Genomic DNA, 18,704 nt, shown 5'->3' on the forward strand with positions numbered 1-18,704 from the left:
CCCAATGTTACGTACTGTTTGATTTCTAAGTCTGAGACTGAATTTTTTGTGTCCAACATAGATTGTGCAGATATATTTATTGATGCCCCCATTCTGAATTATTTCCATAGACAACTATAAAAATACCACCTCCTTTGCACATTTCCCTTTGCTTTGTGGAGATTTTTAATATTACTAGAAAAATTAGGAATCCATTGTCTAAAATATCCCATAAATCCCTAAAAGTCTATCAGTTGTAATTTAATTTTTGGTCTTGGATATTGCTGGATCAATTTAATACTCCCATCTTCTTAGGGGCTTCCTAGGTTAGAAAATACACATATTGAATGAGAATCATATTTCTTGAGAATATTGTCTTCTAAATCATTATTTAAGTACTGGAAGAGATATGAAGGTGCCTCTGTGCTTTCAAGGCATTCTGGCCAACCACGTTGTTAATTATTCCGAGAAAAGGCACATAAATGTTGAGTTTTCATGTACTAGTTGCTAAAGAAGGGAGAACAGAAGTCTTCACTATAAAGGATTTGCATTCAGTTGGAACTATAGATAAAATAGTATTAGGATTTGGTACAATAAGAAACCTTGGAATAACATTTGTATTAATGACCTTTTAGTCTTTAGTATAACAATATCCCTTTCCTTTAGGCTTCTTGGCAAGCAGTATATGGGGTATTACAGGTAGCTGGTTGTACAAGGAATTGTTCTATTTAGGAAGCTGTAATTGGTTTTGTTCTCAGTCTTCTAGCTTCAGGGAAGTAGTCTGAGCAATGATTTGGAAGGACCCATGTGAATCTGTAAGGGTCCACTTCCATAATGCACCGTGCATTTAAGAGTGTTTATCCCATAAATGGGCAGGTCAAATAAGGTTAAGGGATATACAGTTTCAAGAGTTATTGTAAGGAAAGTTCAGAGAAGTCAAATGTAGCAATAGATTTTGTCAAATATACATGATTTTGAAGCTGACTTTCTAGCAGTTCTTATGGAATTTCCAAGAATCATCCTTCAAGTGCACTTAACAGACAGTTCTTTTTCCATAAAAGATCTCTTCCAAGTTGATTGGTAGGTGTGGTATCACAAAGGAGATAGGAACGTGTTTCCTCCAACAGTCTTAATGTGTAGACGAAGGCTCGGAAATGGAGAAAGAAGTAGATCAGTTCAAAATATCCCCTTGAGTAATTACTCCAAGAGACCAATTATATTGTACTGCAGGAGGGTTCAGGATAGAAAGAGCAGTGTTTGCATCCAGTAGAAATATGCATATTTGTTCTCTCATCATTATAGATAGTTCTTGTTCTGAAAGTGACAGCAGGTACAATGACCCTCTAAGGGAACTCAAAATCAGAGCTCAGTTATTGCTTGCCAGGAAAGGAAGATCCACACCTCTTAAGAAAGGCACATGAGTCTCACCAAACTGAATGGAGGAGGACTAGACCTAACATGGGAAAGCAGCTTTCTCTAAGGGACGTAAAAGCTGATGTATTAGTCTCTGGCTGGCTCTGGCTCATAAAGTCTCTCAGGAGAGGCTAGGATTCGATTTTCTGTCATCAGCCCTGAGACCACGAGCCACAGACAGATTCAGGATGAGCTATGCAATGTCTTGGCAGGCTCAGGTCACCCAGAGGCCACGACTACCCAGGCTTCTCCTTTGACACATTGGCAGATAAAAAGAGCAAACGTGATTCTGTTTTGGGGGGAAAAATATCTATGTATCTATGCAAAAATTAAATGCAAAATAGCCTCTGGAAGACTACTCAGCAAACTGATAATTGAAGCTGCTTCTTGAGGGGGGCCTGGAAGACAATCAAAGGGTTATTTTATGTCTATTCCCACAAAGTAAATGCATAATAAGTGTTCACTGAATGAATAAATGAGATGTGTTTATTCACTGTACCATAGAAAACAATAGCAGGGGAAGGTGGGGTTAAGTGAGCAGTGATGTACTGCATAGACAATCACCTAAGAGGTTTGGCAGTGCTTGGCTTTGAAATTAAAAGGAGGCTTTGGTGGGGGGGGAGGGGGTTTTATTTCTCTCTTCATATTTTGTTTTCCAGGGTTTCCTCATACCTTGATATGTTCCCTCAATAATACTTCCTTGGTCCCCATGACCTTCAAACTACGTATCCCTGGGGATGGCGTTGGTCGTAAAAGCATTTCAAGTTGTGAGCAGTATTCAGACAACAGAAGACCGATTTGGAACAAGGATGAAATACCCGTAATAAAACCACAAGAATTCACCATCACCCCTGACCGTGGCACCATTCGCCCCCAAGGATTTGCTCCTATCAGGGTAAAGTGCACAGCCTTCCAGCACACACAGCCACACAGCTCAACTCTCCAGCGTGGGATCACATGTAGGATTTGCACCGAATGCTCGGTGTCAGGGAGAGGGAGTGCCTCTAATTCACATAGAAAAGTGACCCAGGAAGGAAATAAACTACTGTGGCAAAAGAAACCCAATACAAATGTATTGGGCAAAAGAACTGAGAGTGTCCCCTGGACCTCCATCAGTCTAGATGTGTTGCTTCACCAGAACAGTACATTCTAGCGATTTCTAGTGGAACCCTGTTCTATACAGATAGTATACCCATCAGTATTATTATAAAAAGATTTGACCTCATTGGTAATTAGGTCCTCTCTTCCTTCAGAGTCAAATCATTCTTAGCAGTAAATGTCCAGATTTATGCCACAGCTGATAGCCAATTTATTCAGATTTTTTATCCGAATCTGGGCTTCACAGTGATTGTGGATGTGAGGTTCCCAGCAGAGCTTTCTGTTTAGGTCTACAGGGTCATGTTCTGGTTATGGCCTTGTGGTCCCACCAGCGTAATTGTTTCATGTCTAGCGAGAGAGATTTTATGGTCTTCCCTCCTTTACTTTTGCTTCTCCAAACAGTTAGGCCTAGCAATATTGAAGGCTGCTAAATTGAAATGATTTTATCTTTTCTGGGAAAGAAAAAGATAAGACTTCACAGCTAAGGTTGGTAATTTTCTTTTTCATCACTATCTTTGAATATTTAATTCAGCTATGGTTTTATTTGTTTTAAATGCTTCAGAATGTCTTGCCATGCATCCATTCATCCTAAATCTTTTCTGGAAGTTTCAGCTCTTCCAAGTGCTTCTTCACAGGCCCCGTGAGGTTTGGCATCATATATGGTTCTAACTTCTTAGGGTTGCTATCTTAGTTTGTTTAGGCTGCTAGTACAAATAGCAGAGACTGGGTGGCTTATAAACAACAGAGGTTCTTTTCTTATGATCTGGTGTCTGGAAGTCTGAGATCAGGGTGCCAGCATGGCCAGACTCTGGCGAAGGTCCCCTTCCAGGTTAGACCTCAGACTTCTCCTCGCATCCTCACATGGTGAGAGGAGCGAGGGAGCTCTTATAAGGGCACTAATCCTATTCATGAGGGCTCCACCCTCACGACCTAATCACCTCCCAGGAGCCCCACCTCCTACAACCATCACATTGGGGGTTAGGATGGCAACACATGAATTTGGGGGTGACAATCCAGATAGACACTCGCAGAGCAGTTGCTCACTGTGACTTTCCAGGAGAAGTGCTGCTGCAAAGAATTGATTTTTTTTTTCCTTAGTAAGTAATACTCAGCCTACATGTCACCTGCCTTTCCTTTTTCTCTTCTATTTTTGCAGCCTTCTGCTAGAACCCCTTGCTTGTTCTTCTGCCTTCTACCATAGCTCATAAATAAGGGGTAAAGTCACTCCAAGAACCTGTGCACACTGGGGCAGCAGCTTTGCTCCAAATCTGAGTTTTCTTTCCAAATCAATTACTCCATCTTCATTTCATTTTTCCTTTCTATTTGGAAAATCTTCCTCCAACTCTCAGTTTTCCTTCCTGGTCTGCACTTCAGCCACATCTGTGTGGACTCAAATTTGCATCCAATGATTCCCTTTGCAACCAAAAAAAATTTTTATTAGTACCTGATACATAATTTATAGATAGAAAAGCTTGAACCTATTCCTTAAGTTCTCTTCTTCACTTATAAGTATCTCTTCCAGTATAAATCATTTTAAAGCAATTAAAAATTGTAATAAGGCTTCAAAAGCCTAAAAATAAAGTTTCACAACAGCAAATAAAAACATGGGGTAAAAAGTACTGGCCAGATAATGTCCTTGGATAGACCTTTCTTTAGAGCTTCCTGTATTCTGCTCTAATAAAGAATATTGCAGGTGGAGGGTAGGGAACAAGATTTTGGTATTAAAAAAAAAAAGACTAGTTGATTTCTTATGCAATTTTCTGAAACAGATATGGTTATGTTAATATATTTTGCTATAAGAGAAGTGTTCATAATTTATGTAGCCCAGGGGTGGAGGGAGCAATTTAAATTGCAATAGTTAAAAATTTGTTTGATATAGCTCATCCTTCACGGTCATTTTTCACCTTATGCATTTATCCCCTTCTTTGATCCAGCCTCCTCAGAAATGAGCGAATCTATTGTACTAAAAACCATTTGGGTTCTAACCTGGCCTTTGAAAAAACTCAGCATGCCCTGACCCCAAAATGTAACTTGTTCAACTAAAAGTGTAAAACCCCACACATCCCCTAATAAAGTACTCAGAAGCCACACTCCCCAGTGTGACCCTCCCCATGGCTCCTTTCTCCCTGTGCAAAGGAGAGTCAGCCTTTTAGAAGAGCAGCTTTTCTCCTTTTCTTTCCAGGTGACGTTATGCTCCAACACTGTGCAGAAATATGAGCTGGCCCTGGTGGTAGATGTGGAGGGCATCGGGGAGGAAGTGCTGGCGCTCTTAATCACAGCAAGGTAGCACGCTCACCTGCTTTCTCTCTGCTGCGTTTCCCCTGAGCCACCAGTTTCTGCCTGGCCAGAAGGCCGCGGGCCCGCAGTGGGCTCACACTGCGTTTGCTCTGCTTTCCTGGCAAGGGAAGTTGAATAGGCTATTCAAATGACAGACAGACCTTTAAAACAGCAAACATACCTGTGGTGGAGATAAGAGAAGGGTATGTGTTTTGTGGTATTAAGACTAGTGTTCTCCAGTGGGTCTAACTTTCCAGGTACATAGCTAAGAAGGTTTTGTCAGGAAGAGGCGAATAGTTGCTGTTTTCTGTTTTTGACTTTAAAGGTAGTACCCCAGAGTTATGCTGCAGAGAGAGCGGTGCTCACAGTCCTGCAGTGGGAGGTCCAACAGAAAGACTGTCTGGCTCCAGGACACTGTTAGTACAACTTAAATGCAGGCTTCAAGTGGGTCCCCCAAATGAGGCCCTCTCTAACAAGATAAACCCAGGACCATCCCCAGTGTCTCTCTTTTTTAATAGAGGCAACAGTAGGCTCTGGAGTGAGGTTAAGATGTGGCTCTGCCATTTGCGGACCGTGTCACCTTGACCAAGTTCCAGTCCTTCTGAGAGTGGTGTGTCACTTGTGATGACAGTGATCCTGAACAAAATCATGAGCCACACTCTTGCCCAAGCAAGCCAGCATCCAGACCCAGGAACTTGCAGTGTGTGCATGAAAATGCCTTCTAAGGAAAGAGAGATAATTACTTAGCAAAACGCTAATAACATATCAGTCCCTCGGACTTGGGTCTCTTAGGATCTTAGGAAGATGCGCCTTAAAGGAGGTGCAGATGTGCTGGCTGGTGGGGCATCTGAACTGCCCCATTTTGTGTGTCCTGGGCTTGGCTGAAGTCAAAGAGCAGCCCTAGAAGAACTTGAAGGGCATCTACTTAGTATTCCTTCCAAAGACCTCACTGATTCTATTTGTTTAAAAACAGCCACAACTCTTTCATCTGGCCCTCTTTCTACCCATCTTTGCCTTTTTGTTTAGGCTTGCATTTCTTTACTATGTGGGTTTGTTCTGACACCTTCCAGCCCCTTTTCCCTGCAGCTATTAATAGAAAATCATGAGTTTAAAAGGGGAAAAAAAAGCTCTAAGAGGCTGTGAGTTCCCTGCCCTGTGTACTCTGTGACCCAAGTCAAATGCTATCAACTCTATCAGCCACAGGGGTGCAGGGAGCAAAGGATTAGCTTTACTAGAGTCACTGGGTCAACTGACAGCTTCCATTGTAGCTAAAAATGAACACTCATCCCATGCTAGCTTCTCAGCTGCGGGGTTAACAAGCCTCTGTCCTGCCGTTACTTAGGGTGTAATCTATAGGAAATGCTTGCACACTCCCAAAAGGAGAGTTGCCTAGGCAGCGGCGGTGGCCCGCTGGGCTCTGCAGCACAGCTATCCATCTCTCATGGAGCCCTCGGGGGCGCTGCCCTCTGCCCTGCTTTCCCGTTATCTCCTGCATTTCCCAGAGTGCCCTAAGAAGAGTTAATGATGCGGATGTCAGTCCTAGAATTACCTTCATTTGCCTATGAGCAAATGGGACTCCAGGAGGGAAAGCAACCTGCTCAGGGCTGCACTTGGTAAGGTCGCACCTGGCGCTGACTGATTCAAGCACCCGCGCTCCTCAACAGTGCACTGTATTGTCACATGCAGCAGGGTGGGTCAGACGTTGGGATTCACAGACACACAGTGACACCTGCGTCATTCTAATCAGGGAGCACCGTACACACAGGGCTTCAATGCCTCCCTCCCCTCAGACAGCTGCCCTTCCTCTCCCCACCACACCCTCGTGTTGAGCACCTGTGTCAGTGCCCGCGCTGGGGCCAGCAGCTGCCTGAGCCTGCTGATCCAAGACAGCCACTCAGCACAGGAATTAGGACCATCACCATTGCCTAGGTGGCACGTGCTGGGGCCAGTCCTCAGGGGATGCTGGCTGGTCCAGAGTGCCACAGCTGGTTAGGGCCCCATGCTGGTGGCGTGGGTCCTGTCTGCCAGGGGAACAGATCCTTTACCCAAAGGAACTTGCACTGGGGGGGGGGCCTCTGCCAAAGGACGGCCAAATATGAAAAACAGTGGAAATGTTTGTCATTACTCACGGAAGACAGCTGTTTAAGGAGTCCCGCTTCTAGCACATTTTTTTATTAAAATGTGGTGACAGGGGGCTAAGGGACAGGGATAACAGGAGTGAAGATTTGAAAACAATTAATGTTGTTATTAGAGAAAAACTACTATGTGACCGTGATAAATGTGCTTAATGCGGGGCTCTGTGTGCTCCCTACGTGAGCAGGCGCCCTGTCCCCATGCATTCTGGCACGGGCTCCTTCCTTTGGCAGGTGTATTGTACCTGTCCTCCAGCTGGGTAATGCAGAGGTGGACTTTGGGCACTGCTTCCTGAAGTACCCATATGAGAAAACGGTCCAGCTTGTCAATCATGATGACCTCCCAGGATTCTACGAGGTCCTACCTCAGGTGAGTTACTTTATCCTTTTTCAGTGTTCATTTTTCTTCAGTTGGCATCCCTCTATAAGAGAGAGAAATCCTTCTAAAGAGCCATATTCCTGAACACATGACCTTATGTTATTCTGATTTTTAATCCTGGGATAAAGTGCCTCATCTAGGAATGGGGTTATAGAGCCACAGCTGGATTGCCACCTGTGTGCGTGAGCAGCTGCAGGTGTAGACACTTGTTAGTTTCCCAGGGAAATCGCCTTTGATAAAGAAAGGAAAGTGTCAAAATTTTTTTAAGTCAACATGTAGAAGTTGCACCTGCAAATAATTGCCTGTGAATTAACTGTGCATGGATGAAATGAGGCAGAGCTCGGAGCAGCATCACTAAGACACAGTAATGAATATTTATAAGTGGATTGTTGAACCAGAATACCAGAGATAATACCAGAATGAGAAAGGAGGAATTATCTCAATGTTTTATGAAGTAGATTTGTCCATACGCCACTACACCTAGCTAGGTGGGAGATGGAGCAATTAAATACATGCAGATAAAAGATTCCAAAAGATCTGTTCAGTCTAGTTTAATAGAAGCTTGCTAATGAGATGCAGTTTACCAAGAATGCACCTGGGTTTAAAATACAGTTCTATCAGTGCAATACTCTAGTAAACATTCATGCAAAAAGAAAACCAAATGGAGGTCGTATTTGACTACAAGTTCAAAATGAGTTAAAAGACCAGTACGGGAGCCACAAAACCAAGAAGGTTTAGGCTGCATAAGAAAAACAGTGTTCAGCTAAAGGAAGGAGATAGCCACAGGGCAAAGCAGTGCCAGAATTTTGTCCTCAGATCTTGACATTGTATTTTATTTCTTAATGGAAGCTTGAAAAAAAACAAAACAAAACATTGTATTTCACATTTGCAGTAACCAGAATGGCAGTCTATGTCATCTGGAAATTCAAGTCGTATGAGGAGCAGGCACAGTGTTTAATCTGGAACAGAGAAGACACAGCTGGTCTGAAATTCTGCCCTGCATTAGCCAAAGGGCTGTTACTTAAATGAGGGAATAAGAATGAGTCTATGGGCTTGTCTGAGACAAAACCAGAAGCCAAACACTGGGCAACAAGAAACAACTTTTCTAACCCCACAGGCAGGTTGGGTGAGATCAGGCCATGTTATACCAGACCAGGCACAGGGACTCCCGGGGTTCTCCAGGCAGGTGAAATCTGCACACCCTGCCCTCTCTGGGAGCTGAGGCTCTGCACAGCATTCCCCAGAATTACCCAAACTTAATTTTTTTTTTTTGGCATTTTTAAACTTTTATTTGTTGTTATTTTGATAAAAGCTAATAATACACCACAGAGCAGGGTTCCTAAAGACCATACATTGGTGAACACTTGATGTCATTCATTCATTCCCCTACATGTTCCCCATTTAAAAACAGGCACTGAGAATACTTTCTGGGCCAGAAAGTAGGCATGTATGGAGGAGAGGCCTATGAAGTTTACAGCCTGTGGAGAGGATGGACACATAGGTAGTACAAGCTGTGGGAAGGTGCAGGTGCTCCCTGGGGACAGAGGCTGAGCCCCGACTCTAGAGCACTGGGGCTACCTGGGGGTGTGCAGGATGAGTGTGCACATAAGACAAAGGGAGCGGGCATTCCAGGAAGAGTAACCACTAGTGCAAAGGGCTGGAGGTGGGAGGCAGTATCATGTGTTCAGGAAACACCAGTGGCCTCAATTGACAAAGTGCAAAGGGACGAGGGGGTGGGGAATGAGGAGTGAGGTGTGGAGGGCCAGCATAAGGAATCTGGTCCAGGGAAGCTATAGTCCTGCACTGGCTCCTGGTGTGGATAACGCTGCATCTTGCTGAGTTGTGTACTTTGGATTTGGGGACATTATGCACACACACCCCTTAACCAAACTTCCTTTCAACAGAACTGGGGTGCTCATCCCCATTTAGTTGAACGATGACACATTTCCAAAGAACCCTCATGGACTCAGGACAACCCTTGTTTGGAAATCATCTACCATGCTATTAATTTCATACCACGTGGGGGACTTACTTCTCCCCACATCTCTCCCTCTAGGTCCATGAAGACACACCCGCCGTGTTGCTGTCCTGTCCCATCCCCTGTGGGATCATCCCTCCCCACAGCACCATTCACATACCGTTAGCTTTGGAGACCCAAGTCACTGGGAAACACAGAGCCACAATTTACATCTCAGCCTTTGGGAGCCCGGACCCCCCAACGGTGAGAGCCAATTTTCAGAACTGCAGTCAAAATCACTATACTTCTTGCCAGACATTTGAAGCCTCCACATGTAAGGCACATGCCATATTCGCATGTTTTATGTGTCCCCTCAGCAGGGGTGAAATACAAAACCTGTGTTACTTTGGGGGTCTGTTTGTGGACATGCTTAAATAGCGGTGTTTTCGAGCAGGAGTTTCTCACCGCATACGGGCATGAGTGACTCCTGCTGCAGCCCTGCCCAGTCAGGCCTCTGCGGGGAGAGCACGCCTGTTTGCTAACCATCCTCCCCGGTGCTGCTGGGCAAAGCTGGGCTTCACGAGCTTGCTGCACATGGGCTCTGAGCCTGGTTTCCCTCACTGCTCGTGGGATCTTTTCCTGTGTATCGACTGGACACACAGCCCAAATTAACCTACCGGAGCTGTTACGGGAAGCAGCCCCTCTCCAAGCGTGGGAAGAGGGAGGCAGTTCTCTGCTCCTTGAGCTGAACTGAAGGATGAATCATGAATCTGGAAGGAAATTGCCCAACAGGCTATGAATCTCTAGACATTTTGTTTACTTGGGAGCTGGGGGATGTCAGGTTTGAAGATTCTGAATGCTTAGAGAGTAGAATAAACTACGATTTTGCTTTTATCCCTTCCATGGAAGATGCCATAGATAAGCCACCTGACTTATAAAGCAGCATCACAAAGGCAGGCCAACCTGAAAGGTGACACCGGTCCAGGTCCCCTGCTCACCTGCACTGTGTCTACCCCACACAGATGCAGCCTGTGAGAGGGTCGCTTGCTGAGCAGGTCACACTGCATGAAAGAAAAGGTCCCTCTTCCTGGGGTAGACACGGTGCCTGGCTGGAGGTACGGGGTGAGGGGAGCAGAGCAAGGTGGATTTCAGTCCCCAGCCTGCACGACTGTGTGCAGTGGACGGCTCTGTCATGCCACTAGTAAAGCAACAGAACAGGCACTCAGTCTGGCTGCTTCTGACTCTGAAGTGCTGATCCTTAGCCACATTTTAAGTGTTCTTGAGGCTGGAGTGCTGGCTGGCACATAGAGGGCCATTATTCTGGTTTTCCCTTGGTCCTTGGCTCTGGCTGGCCCAGGGAGCAGATCATCCTTCCTGGGGAGGAATTCCACGCTGGATTCACAGGTCTGACCAGGATGGCCATCCCTCTGTCCCTCTGACTGCGGAGTACAGGAGAAGGGATGTCAATTCTAGTAGGCACCTTTTTGTGTCTCAGCTTTTATTAAAGGGTTTCTAGAAGTTGTTTCCATTGATATTAAAGCCCAACTACTTTCAGCTATTCCCATGTTCTTCCTCTCACATGGATCACAGGTATGTCTCTTAAAGAGCATCGGAGAAGGCCCGGTTATCTACGTACATCCCACTCAAGTTGATTTTGGCAATATCTATGTCCTAAAGGACTCCTCCAGGATTCTCAACCTGTCAAACCAGTCCTTCATCCCCGCTTTATTCCAGGCACGCATGGTGAGTAGACCGTGGGACTGCTGTGGGATGAAGTCAGCCTTGCCTATATCTTGTAGGCAGTGGCTCTATTTTGCAATGTGCCTTAGAAAATGATCACCAGAAAGAGAAATTTACATGGTTCCACTGCATTAAACCATGCCATTCTCATCCCCAGTTCCTCTTTAGTATAATCCTTTTGTTGACTAAGAAGCACAACATGCATGTAGTGTGCTAAATAAGCAAATATATTCACTGTGGTCCAATTCAAGAAGATGCTTTAGATACCTCCTTACTGAGCTGTATCTAACCCCAGCCCCACACCTCCAGAAAACACTATTTAAATGTCTCTCTAATGGAAAGTGCTTCATTACATTTAATTTGAACCCTTTAGCTACAAATTTGTTCATATACTTATTCTATTTTCATCCTCTTTTCTTTCAAGGAACAATTTAACATAGTTTATAAGAATGTATGAAAAACAAGAGAGTATTTGCTAAAAATAGAAATTAAAGAAAACGGTGAAACAAAGATAGATACAAAGATATAAAATGGTTCTAGAAATGAGTCCATCTTGTTTCTGTATATTTTACAATGATATTTAGATCTGCTAATCTTCTGTAAGTTAATTTTTAAAGGAGATAATACCATTTTTTGCAGAACTTGGAAATTTCTAATCCAGTAATTCAAAGCATTCTTGATTTTAGAAAAAGGTTTCTAAATATAAATATTAATTTTTATAGTATAGCCCTTCTCCTATCTCCAAATTATTGACATTTGAATGAACATGAACATTTGGTCTCAGCATTTGTTAGGTGTTTCTGAAAAAACAAATATTATGTATATTACAAAAGTCACTAATAGAAGGAACAGGATCATATTTTTCTGCTGACTTTTAACAACTCCTCAGAGTCCTTGGCCCCAATTAGCACCCATTTTAGTGTGATCATAATCCTTATCACCATTTGTCATTGCTCCTTGTAAAGGCAGCTGTTTCTTGTACACCTCCTTCCCTATTGTAACTAATAGTCTGTTGTCTATATTTGTGGGTCTATTTCCTTTTTGTTTGTTCATTTGTTTTGTTTTTTAGATTCCATATATAAGTGAAATTGGTATTTGTCTTTCTCTGCTTGGCTTATTTCACTTAGCATGATACCCTCTTCATCCGTCCATGTTCATGTTGTCACAAATGGCTAGATTTCCTTCCTTTTTATGGCTGAGTAATATTCTATTGTATATATGTTCCACATCTTCTTTATCCATTCATCTGTCGATGGGCACTTGGGTTGCTTCTATATCTTTGCTGTTGTAAATAGTGCTGCAGTGAACATAGGTGTGCCTATATCTTTGTCAATTAATATATGACAGAGGAGTCAAGAATATACAATGGGGAAAAGACAGTGTCTTTAATAAGTAGTGTTGGGAAAACAAGACAGCTACATGTAAGAGAATGAAACTAGATCATTGTCTTACACTGTATACAAATGTAAACTAGAAATGGATTAAAGATCTAAATGTAAGACATTAAACCATAAAACCCTTGGAAGAAAACATAAGCAAGAATCTCTTGAACATCAGCATGAGAAATTTCTTTCTGGATATGTCTCCCTGGGCAAGAGAAACAAAAGCAAAAATAAACAAGTGGGACATCAAACTAAAAAGCTTCTGCACAGCAAAGGAAACCTTCAACAAAACAAAAAGGCAGCCTACAGTATGGGAGAATATATTTGCAAATGATATATCTGATAAGGGGCTAATATCCATACATAAAGAACTCATACAACTCAACACCAAAATCCAAATAATCCAACTAAAAAATGGACAGAAGACCTGAACAGACATTTTTACAAGGAAGACATATAGATGGTCAACAGACACATGAAAAGATGCTGCACTTCCCACCAGTCAGAATGACCACTATCTAAAAGACAAGAAATAACAAGCACTGGCAAGAATGGGGAGAAAAGGGAACCTTCCTGTACTGTTGGTGGGAGGATCTTGTTTTTTTCCTAATGTAGTATGTATATTGAATGACCCAGCTAGTTGTTAAAAAGGTACTCTTCCTTTCAACAAAAGGTTTCATGATTCCATCTTTTGATTCTTTAATGTCATCTTAAATTTACAAGCTCTAGTTCCCAGGAGCCAATTGACTGGTATATGTGATCTACTGTAGAATGTGTTTTCCCCTCTGTCCTCACTTGGGAAACTGTGTTTATTGAGTTGATTGCCCTTATAGTATAAAAGTTAGTTTCAGCTATAATTCTCATAGGTGAAAATTAAACTCCTTTCATATTTCAGCTGGGAATATTTTATGGATATCCTAGTACATACTATATGATAATATTATAGGACTTGAATTACAATAACTTAGAAATTAACTACAGTGAGAAGAAATACCATTTATTAATTTCAACTTGATATATAGTACTGAACTTGAAAATTCATTCTTACAGAAATTACCAAGCATTAGGAAAGAGTTTCAATTTATGGTTGTTTGTTCCCTAACTAAACCTAGAGTTCAGTGGTGTTGAAATATTTATTGCATTTAATTTCTCACTCACTCAGAAGTAAGTAGGGCCAGGGACACATTCTTCACTTCTGTTACTACAAATTCAGGTCTGGAAGCTCTCTTTTCCTGCTGGACGCCCTGACAGGAGGGGACATCCTCTCTTCTCAGGCTGTCAGTGCATGTCAGCCCTCCCCAGAGGCGGTACCCACTCCCAGCATTTGTCACGCTCAGCCTGGGGCAGGACCTGCTCATCACAGCAACCCCTGTGAGTAGAATCTCCCTTAGCAAGACACATCTGTCTGTTATTAGCTACAGGGGTCAGGAGAGGGGAAGCTGGAAACCCCCTTCCTGTGAGGTTGGGAAGATAAAGACAGAGCAATTTTGAATTTCTCAGATATAAATGCTATATTAAAAAAATGATTGAAAACAACCCAGATAACTCTTAGTATCATATGGCATGAAGAAGGAGTGAATATTGTATTTTATTCTGTTCCATGAAAGCTTAATTTATCTTGAATGTACAAAAACGGATGAGTGAAAGTAGAATGTTCTGTGACCTGGAGCAGCAGTTCTCCTTTGCTTTGGAATGCCTGCAATACCAGCTTTCCCTACAGGTCCCCCGAGGGAGACTCACTCAAGCTAAAGGACTTACAGAGCAAGTCGCCCCCTGTTTGGAGGGGTAAGAAACATCAGGACGTGAGAGCAGAGCGCAGCAAGGCCCTTCTAACGAGGGGACATGGGCTCTGCTTGCGCACTCAGTGCTCCTTCAGGGTGATAGGTTCCCTGTCCCTGGTAACAGCAGAGACAAGGGCGAGAATATGGTGGTCTTCCCCAGACCCTGGGGCCTCAGACTGGGCAGAAGAGGGATGTCTTCTTTGTGTGGAGGCCCCTTGCTAGGCAGAGCAAGTGCATCACTCAGCACTTGTTTGGAAACATCTAGAATGTTTTCCTTTTACTCTTGGCTTTAATTCAGCCTCAGGTACCATTAACTCGAGAACTTGTACACAGATGTCAGCGATTCCTTAGGATTCAGCTGGCACTAAAGCGTCTTACAGCGGCCTTCTGTCTCTGTGATCTGTGGGAGATGCCACTGTAGTTAGATCCTTAGATTCCCAGGATCCAGGAAACAGGAATTCTGATGCCTCCTCATTCAAGCATGATTCTCTTCAAACATTTATTTTCTTGTCACTTGCCAGCGCCATCCACAGTGAGGTGGCATCAAGGGAATCAACGGGCTTTCACATCTCCTTCAGGTCCCAAGCCACTGGACAATTTCCTCATTTAACAGGAATTTATATATTTACTTGTTTATATGCCTGTCTCCTTCAAACGGCAAGGGTCTCTGCCTTCAATTCCCAGCACCGAGCAATTGGCCTTTGAATTATGATGATGACAATATGTTATTAATTATAAGTAATGTTTATTTAGTTCTACCTGCCACTTTATATGCATTATTTCATTTATCACAACTCTGTGAAAGAAATACTGTTATAATGCCCATTTTAATGAGGTAGAAACAGAAGTACAGATGAGTTAAGTAAATTACCATAACCTCTAAGGGGCAGAGCCTGGTTCCAACCCCTGGCGGTCTGACTTCAGACCCACGCTCTGTTCCACTGTGCTCTGTACTGTGAACTTTGCCAAGTCAGTGGCTATTAAAATAGACTTAGAAATGTGAAAGGATTTTGGTTTCATGTTTATAAAAGACCCTTAAAGTTAGACCTAGAAGAGCAGGTTTAGCTAAAAGGGCAGAAGAGGAAATTAAGGAGCATTTCTGTAATAGATAAAAGGACCAGATACTTTATTCAGAGATGTGTTGAAGCATATACATGCAAGTCATCTTCCATATGTCATTTTTCAACCAACCATAATTCCTTCATTTGTATATCTGAAATAAAGACACTTAATATACTTCCCTACTTTTTTTGATCCTTGGCAATACAGTATGACAAAGCATTCAGTTCACATATGTAGGCCTATGTAAAAATTATTCACTACTAAAGCTCTTAAAAGAGACTTAAACACAAAGTTATGATCTATTTTAACAAAGTAAATCGACAAACCCAGAAGGAAATTGGCAGGGGTTTTACGTGCACTGAGACTTTGGTACTGAACCCTGTTTATTTAGGAGATAGTGAAGTTGTAACCATTCCAGAGAACTCATTTTTAACTTGTACCAACTACCTGGTCAAAATCTGTACTACATCCCACACACTACCCTATCCATACACACCAGCAGCTCACACTATAGATCTAGAACTTAGTCCTCCCTTTGGGGCACTTACTGTATTAGGGAATTCATGCAGAGAGATTTCTATTGGGCAAGCAATAATTCTCCAAGGCTTTTTGATAGATGATGTTATTAAGTTGCTACACGCCAGAATGTGTGTGAAGAGAAAACAGAATGAGCTACTTCTCAGCCTTAAATGGGTAGATTATCTCTGTCCTCAAAAGGAACCATTACTTCTATGGAAAGAAACAGGGGAGAAAAAAAGGCATAAGGAAAATGAATCAGAGACCAACCGCTGTCATTACAGCTCTTTAAATTTTGTTCCTTGTGGGTTGTGCAAAATAGTAGCCCATTTACTAAGACCTTCACAATATAATATTTGGTTTCTCGCTCACAGCTGAGCTCTTAACATTGAGTGTGACTCACACCATAGCTTTCTGCGTTCTCACCGCCTCTCCCTGTAGGTTTGCAGTGTCCCCATTTAGGAGACCAGATGACTGAGGTTCTCCTGGTTGAGAGATTACCCAAGGTTACAGGATGAAAGAGTGGCAGCCCTCCCGCTAGGACTCCGGATTCTCTGAATTTCAGGCCAGTCCTTTTCTCTTTTGCCACAGAAACATTTGATTCTAGAGGTAAAGAACGGTGTGTTTTTAGCATTTTTTAATATGGAGAAATTCAAGAGATACGCTTGACACTAAAATCTAACACTTATTAGCGTTTTCCTGCATTTACCTCAGATCCTTTATTTTCAAGAAATCAAATAGTAACGTTAAAGTTGGAATCCCAGTATTTCTCCTTGCCAGTCCCATTTTTTCTTTTCCCAGCGGTAACTTTATGATGAGTTCGATGTACATACAAGCCGCGTTTTTTTATATTTTATTACAGATGTATACATATTCATAAATACAATCAAGTGGCATTTTGTTGCTTTTTAAATGTATATAAATTGTACCATTGCATGTAACATCTTGGTTAGACTCAAGACTATGCTCCCAATGTCTATCCATGTCAATACATATACATATATTTAATTCATTTTAGATGCACGTAGTCTTTGAATTTGTGTTTTGGGGACATATCTGACTGGTTTTTATAATTCTTCATGTGACTTTAAAAAAAGAATATACATTCTCTAATTATTGAGTGTAATCAATTAATCATCTACCTGTATGTTTGTAGTAGATCAAGGTTTTTGTAGTGGATCAAATCTTTTACAACCTTACTAATTATTGTTATGATGAAACAGTTTCTGACAGAATTTTGTCAAAATCTCCCAGTTTTCCATTTCACCTTGTGCTTATGTCAATTTTTGCTCCGTATATTTCAAAGTTATGTGGATAGGTGCAAATAAATTCATGACTTTTATTTCCCCTTGGTATATTATTCCTTTTTTCATAATATATTGTCCATTTTAATCCCTGTTTATGCTTTCTGACTTAAATTCTGTTTTGCCTAATAATAATATTGCTGCACCAGCTTTCTTTTGATTAGCATTTGCCTAGCATATTTTTTCATTCCTTTATTTTTGGATTTTATGCATGTGTTGATTTTGTTTAAAGTCTATTTTGAACAGCATATGACTGGATTTTTTCAAAATAAACTTTGTGTTTTAGAATAGTTTGTTTGCAGAAAAACTGTAAAGACAGTGCAGAGTTCCCATATACCCTACATCAAGTTTCCTTAATTAGTAATATCTTATGTTAGTGTGGTGACTGGATTTTTAAAAAATCTTATGATGGACTCTGTCTTTTAATTTAAAATATATTCATTTCCTATTGCTGCTGTAACAAATTTCTTTTCTTATAGTTCTGGAGGTCAGTGATCTAAAATATGACTATAAGCCTGCATACCTTTTTGAAAGTGGAGGAGAATCTAATTCCTTGCTTTTTCCAGCTTCCGGAGGCCACCTGCGTTCTTTGGCTCATGGCCCCTTCCACCATCTTCAAAGCAAGCAGCACAGTATCTTCTAGGCTCTCTGACCTCTGCTTCCATCCTTTTATCTCCTTCTCTGACTCTGACCCTCCTGCCTCCTTCTTATAAAGAGCCTTTGTGATTACATTGGACCACACCAATAATCCAGGATCCTCTCTTCATCTCCGGATCCTTAATCACATCTGAACGTCCCTTTTTGACATGTAAGCCAACACAGTCACAGACATTAGGAGTTAGGATATGGACATCTTTGAAGGGCTGTTAATCAACCTACTATATCAAGACTACCCTTTTAAAATTTATTGTGATTATTGATGTATATGGACCCACTTCTACTACGTCATTTTCTGTATAATACGTTATTTTCTTCCTTCTCAATTTTTCTCCTTTTCTCCTTTGTATTGGATTGATAATTTTTCTCAAAGCTCTCTCCAACCACTACTACTTCCTCTCATGTATTTTTCCTGTAGTGTTTGGAAGCTACAGATTTTGTTTTCTTTAATTTAAGTAGCTCTACTTACATTGTTAACAAATAAATCGTGTCTTTTTCTAACAATAATGAAAAAATTTAGTATATTGGTCCTCCTCAAGAATAAGACAAGGACCCTATCATTTCTTTTATTATTTTGTATTTTCAAAATTTTATCTCTTTTTTCTATGTGCTAGAGTAAAAGCATGTTTTAAAGCTCAAATTCATTGATTTATAGTGAGTCCTCTTCACTACTATTTTCTGTGTTATCAGTGAGCACTTACAAAAGGATGGTAAAGTGTGTCTTCAGTTGGCATTAAAAGCACTTATATCTTTGCCTTAATTATGAAAAATCTATAAAATAAACTCACAGGAATAAGGAAATAAGAAGAGAATAACATAATAATATTTTATTTTATCATGGTGGGTAGATTTCTTTTACCACAGAAAAGTCATAACCATTCCAGAATGGATTATGCTCTTCCTGAGCCATTCCAAGTGGCTCACTCGGTGACAAAAGAATACCAGTAGCGGTAATATCAAGATATTTCCAGAAGCAAATGTTTGTGCTTGGCAGAGAACTTTGGTAGCCAGTAGTCCCTTCTTGGTG

General features: G+C 41.6%; 1 protein-coding gene across 1 annotated transcript in view; it reads left to right on the forward strand.

Moving 5' to 3' along the window:
- Window positions 1-18,704, forward strand: part of HYDIN (HYDIN axonemal central pair apparatus protein) — a 377,997-nt gene that overhangs the window by 195,303 nt on the left and 163,990 nt on the right. The window contains exons 16-20 of the mRNA XM_057493202.1: window positions 2,052-2,287; window positions 4,673-4,773; window positions 7,134-7,269; window positions 9,335-9,499; window positions 10,826-10,978. Coding sequence (XP_057349185.1) covers window positions 2,052-2,287; window positions 4,673-4,773; window positions 7,134-7,269; window positions 9,335-9,499; window positions 10,826-10,978 — 791 coding nt within the window. The remainder of the gene's footprint in view (window positions 1-2,051; window positions 2,288-4,672; window positions 4,774-7,133; window positions 7,270-9,334; window positions 9,500-10,825; window positions 10,979-18,704) is intronic.

The sequence above is a fragment of the Manis pentadactyla genome, chromosome 15, assembly GCF_030020395.1.
Source record: "Manis pentadactyla isolate mManPen7 chromosome 15, mManPen7.hap1, whole genome shotgun sequence".
Classification (NCBI taxonomy): domain Eukaryota; kingdom Metazoa; phylum Chordata; class Mammalia; order Pholidota; family Manidae; genus Manis; species Manis pentadactyla.